This window comes from Gracilinanus agilis, unplaced genomic scaffold (assembly GCF_016433145.1).
Source record: "Gracilinanus agilis isolate LMUSP501 unplaced genomic scaffold, AgileGrace unplaced_scaffold57270, whole genome shotgun sequence".
NCBI classification, from domain to species: domain Eukaryota; kingdom Metazoa; phylum Chordata; class Mammalia; order Didelphimorphia; family Didelphidae; genus Gracilinanus; species Gracilinanus agilis.
In genome coordinates, this window is record NW_025392766.1 from 200 (window position 1) to 5792 (window position 5593).

At 38.0% G+C, this 5593-nt stretch overlaps 1 protein-coding gene across 1 annotated transcript; it reads right to left on the minus strand.

Annotated features, from left to right (window-relative positions):
• Window positions 1-200: 200 nt before the first annotated feature.
• On the minus strand, window positions 201-3345 carry LOC123256237 (olfactory receptor 1N1-like). The gene is made up of 2 exons (XM_044684903.1): window positions 2586-3345; window positions 201-253 (listed from the first exon to the last, which is right to left on the minus strand). Exons 1-2 carry the CDS (start codon window positions 3343-3345, stop codon window positions 201-203), a joined length of 813 nt encoding a protein of 270 aa, XP_044540838.1.
• Window positions 3346-5593: the final 2248 nt, after the last annotated feature.

The window sequence follows — 5593 nt, forward strand, 5'->3', positions numbered from 1 at the left end:
ATAGAATTAAAATTAATAATACAGTTACTTCAACTGAAAGTTCACATGGTATTTTATATCTGGAACACCCTACAAGTTCTCAATTTAAACATTTTAAAAAATTTATTCTCTACTACTCCCAGCCCTACTACATTGGAAAAAAAGAAAAATGAATTTATTATAACAAACATACATAGTCAAACAAAAAAATCCTTCAGTGGTTAATCTGTCATCTTTCTATAAAGGATAGCATGTTTCATCATCATGATCAGTCCTATGGAATGATGAATGGACATTGTATTAATCATAGTTCTTAAAAATTTCAAAGTTTTTTTATTTTATAGTGTTATTGCATAAATTGTTCTCCTGGTCCTTCTTTTTTACTAGGTATTAGTTTATAAAAGTCCTCAAAATTGCACATATATTAATAGGAGTACAAATTGTCCTTCTAACTCTGCTGAATTCATTCTTTCTTTTGTAATGGAAAAAGAAGAACCAGAAGGCAAAGAAACATTGAGGAATGGCAGAATCATTTGTGATATATTCATATAATGTTGTACTACTATGCTGTAGGAAATGAGGAAACTGATGATTTCAAAAGACTATACAAATTTATATGAACTGATGCTATTGATTTTTTTTTTAAATGCAAGAGCTAGACTTCAAAATTTCTCCCTATTGTAATTAGTTTTTGCAAGAAGCCATCTGGGGCAAATAGTTGCCAGTTGATAGTTCAGAGTTTGGAATTTGCAGAGCTGGAATGAACTGGCATGAGACTGGAAAAGAGTGTTGGAGCAACCCCTATAAATAGGAAATCAACCCTAAGCCAAGGAAGTGAGTATTGAGTGATTGGTGGGTGGATAGGGTGGTAGGAAATCTCTCCAGCCAAACCTAGAAGCTGTACCATAAACTTGCAACAGTTGGTCCTATTTAGGGGCAGTTGCTCAGACCTGATAGTCTCATAGTTTGCTATCAACTATTATTCACCATCATCAATCAAATCATTTCATCAGTAACATCAAGAAACCATCCCTGAAGATCAAGCATCATCTATAAGCAGCCAAGTTCAAGTCTGTCATTTCTCACTGAAAGCTTGACCTAGGTCCCCAAGTCAACAACTGTATCAAGATTCTATTTGAGGCTTCCCCTCTGGGGAAGGCCAAAAGGTTTACCAACTAGTTTAGTTCAGTTACTTCCATTTATCCTCAACCCTTTTTTCTAATTCAACTTCCCTCAGTCCTTTACCATCCTTAAGTTATTTCAGTTAAAGTTAATTAAAGTAGTTTACCTTAATATTCAAGATCTGTCTACTGGTTTGTTACTCCTGCTGGAAGAAGAATCTAACTGAGTGGCTTGTCAGTTTGACTGGTACTCTGATAGCTCCTGCCATGATGAATCTCAAAGCTTCCAAAACCATCTATACAATCAATTGCAGCAAGAAGGCACTGAGTTATTTAATATTAAGGATTGAGAATCTCAGTACCCACCTTACTGGCCTGTTGTAAAGACACTGTCCAGCTGCTAATTTACCAGAACAACCTTGCATATTTCCCCATCCTTACACTACTGAATGTGTTCTTTCTTGTGAAAAAGAACCCAAGGTTTTATTGTACTATACATTCAATATGAGTCAATAGTGTGATATAAAAGCCCCCAAAACTAATGATAGCTTAGGATGAATTAAAGGGGAAGGAGGTGCACTGCAAGGGATTGAATAGTTGTAGTTTACCTCTGACTCAGTCAGACCATTTCTGGAATATTGCTTTCTACTTTGGACACCATATTTAATAAATAAAAAAGATACATGTTGGGGCATTGCAAAGAGGTTGAATAAGAATAGTGAGATGAGAGTTGAAGGAATTATGTGGAATTGGGTGTTGAAGAGAAGAGATAGAAGGATAAGAAGGGCATCATCATGGTCTTCAGGAATTGGAAGGCACAAAGGGATTAGACCTGATATTCTTGGACCCTACAAAACAACAGGGAGAAGTTTTAAAGAAGCCAATTAAGATTTGACATCAGATTGAAGGTGGGAATGTTGTTAAGAGGATATTTGGTCAAGTATAGTTTAGGTTATAAGTACTCAGATGTCTTTTCTAGTTCTTAGATTCTGTGGGTCAGTGAAGAAGGCTCTAATTCTAATTTTTGACTTAGTTTGGGATGTTTGTTATGTCATCTCAAGTAACTCTTCTAGTGTCATGCCCTCTTGTAAGTTTGATCATCGTGGCATTTGTGACAATTCAAGTCACTGTTAAAAACGTTGAGTAGCACAGAGCTAAAGACAAAGCCCTGGGGCATTTCCTTAGAGACTTGTCTTCAGGTTTTCTTTAACTCATTAAAAATGAATACTTTTCTAAGCAGACCAAGGCTAAAGTTGAAAAGAAGAGTCTGAGAGGATCAGGATAGAGAACCAATGGGTCAACATATCTGAGAGGCAAATATCTTGCCCCTGAAGAGACTCCCTAAGGCCACCTTCATGTCTTGATTTCTCAGGCTATAAATGAAAGGGTTTAGCATTGGAGTTACTACTGTGTATACCACGGAGGCCACAATGTCTTTGGTGGGGAAAGTAGATGAAGGGCAGAGATAAACACTGAAGATTGTACCATAAAACATGCAGACCACAGAGAGATGAGAGCCACAAGTGGAGAAGGCTTTGCTCCTGCCACCCCCTGAGGATGGCATTCTGAGAATGGTATAGACAATGCAGATATAAGAGACCAGAGTGCATAGGAAAGGAACTGTCATAACTGGACCACCTGCAACAAAAACCATTAACTCATTAACATGAGTGTCAGAGCAAGATACTTTCAACAGGGGACTGATGTCACAAAAAAAGTGGGATATTTCCCCAAGCACACAGAAGGACAATTTTGCCATGAGTAAAGTGTGCAAGAGAGCATGGAGATTAGTGATCACCCAGCACACGCTCACCAGAACGACACACACCCGCGGGTTCATGGCCGTGCCATAATGAAGTGGGTTACAGATGGCCATGTAGCGATCATATGCCATCACCGCAAGCAGGAAACTGTCCATATCCCCAAAGGAAAGAAAGAAATAGAGTTGTGTCAGGCACCCTGTGTAGGAGATGGTGTGATGCTGTGTATAAAGGTTGTATAACATCTTCAAGACTATGCTGGATGATAGACCAATGTCAGCAAAGGAGAGACTGGCCAGGAAGAAATACATGGGGGTGTGCAGGCGGGCTTCGGAGACAATGGCCAGGAAGATGAGTATATTCCCTGCCATGGTGACCAGGTACATGGACAGAAACAATCCAAAGAAGAGATGTTGGTGTTCTGGCCACTGGGAGAGCCCCCGGAGAAGAAACTCGGAGACGCTGGTCTGGTTTCCATGTCCCATGTCACTGACATGTTAAAGCATCACAAAATGAAAGACCTAAAGAAAATAAATGAGCATGCTTTAAATATCTCACAGAGTGGAGTGGAGATAACTAGACTCAGAATCAATACACCTGCATGCCTTTCATTCCATCCTCTAAGCTTACTTGGGTTACCTTTCCTCTCTTCTTTTCATCTTTAATATCTACTCAAATACTATCTATTTTTTCTATACATATACACATAATTCCTTTACCCTTAAAAATGTTTTTGCTGCCACTTTTCTCAAGCTAATAGTCTATCTTTCTATTCCCCTTCATTGCTAACCTCCTTTTAAAAAAGCAGCATAGACTCAGGATTTACATTCATTTCTCTCTCCCATTCCTTAATAATATATCTAGTTTCCTCTGTAAGAAATACTATACTGAAGTCTGGATATCAACAGGATTTTCTTAATGGTCTGTTTTTGCATATATACATCTCTAATTCTCAGAGGACAAGAGGAGAGAGTATTGTAAGTATATAAATAACTTTACTATGATTTTACAAAAGAAGAGAACAAGGATGCCCCTAAGTTTCATTGCAGTGGAGTACAAGAATAGGAGGCTTGGTGCAGAACAAAGCTGAGGCTTTTGCTGGAGAGAACAACAAGTTTGGAGTCAGGAAAATCTGAAACACTCTCTCAGTGATCCTCAGCTAGTCACTTTACCTGTATCTGCCTTATTTTCCTCAATTTTAAAAGGAGGATATTTATAAAAGCTACTTTCTAGAGTTATTGTGATGATTAAATGTGATCATACTTGCACTTAGCACAGTGTTTAGAATATAGTTATAGTTAATAAATACTTGTTTCCTTTATTTCTGCCTTTTTCTCCCTTAGAGCCCTTACTGGCCTTCAGATATGCTTTAATCAGTGATAAAATCTTAACAGGAGGGGCAGCCATGTGGTTCAGTGGATAGGATGTTAGGTCTGGAAATGAGAGGCTCTGCATTGAAATGTGAACTCAAGACACTTCTTAATTTTGTGACTTTAGGCAAGTCACTTAACTTTAACTGTCTAGCCCTTACCACATTTCTGTCTTACAAGTGATACTCAGAAAGATAGTAAGACAGTTGGTTAGGATGATATTGTTTTTTTTTTAAACTTAGCATGTAGGGAATTGAGGAAAAAATTTAAAAATCAAACATAAAATGAGGATACAGTTTAGTTATGACTTTTCTGGAGTCTATTTTCTTGGAGAGTTCCATGGAACACCCTCAGTTTAAACAATTTTCTCAGTGTGACACAGCTAGTATGTGTCAAAGGCATGCCCCTTTTTAATAATAGAAATAATAATAATTAAGAACAAGAAGAACCAACATTTATATAAGCCTTACAAAAGCTCAAGCACTGTGCTAAGTACTTTAAAACATGATTTCAGCTATTTCTTAAAATAGCTCTTTAAGGTATATACTATTGTTATTGCTATCTTATTTGTTAATTAATAATTAAATTAATAATATGTGTATAATTTTGGAATCCAACCTCCTCACAGGTTGTGTGTGTGTCTGTGTGTGTATGTGTGTGTGTAGTAGGTTTGTGTGTATACTTGAATATTTTAGAGTTTGTAAAGAGAAACAGAATCAGAGAAGGCAGAGAGCCTGTCTTGGGGATATCCTATCCTAGAGTTATGAAACCCTTGTTTTCTTGTCCTGCCTCAGTCACATACTGTCAGTGTGACTTGAAACATCACCCTTTACCTGACAGTGCCCCAGGTCACATGCTAAGACTATCGACTGTGGAGTACTTGCACATCTGCAATGGTAGAGGATGTCTCTTACCCAGAGTTCCCTACATGTATAAAATCACAGGTCTTGACAAAAAAAAAGTTTTGTAAAGCACCTTGTAGTCATTATCTATCTGCCCTGATCTTCACAATAAACCAGTGTGGGTAGATACCTTGGGAATTATTTTGCTCCTTTTACAAATGAAAAGAATTGAGTGAAATAGATGATTTCCTCATGGTTGCAGAAGAAGTGAATATCAGTAGAGGGGAATCATACCGAAGTCTCCACTGAAGCCAAGCCCCCAACTCTTTCCACCAGTCTCTGGTCTACCTCTAAGCCCTTGTTCAGTCTAGTTGCTCTGTTTGTAGTGCTCTCTTCCTTCTCTCTGGGTATCCTCAGCCATCCTTCAAAGTGCAGCTCCCATTCTATCTTCTCCCAGAAGCCTTTCTTAGAAGCCCCCACTTACCTTCATCTCTGAGTACTGAGCATCTGTTGTTTGTGAC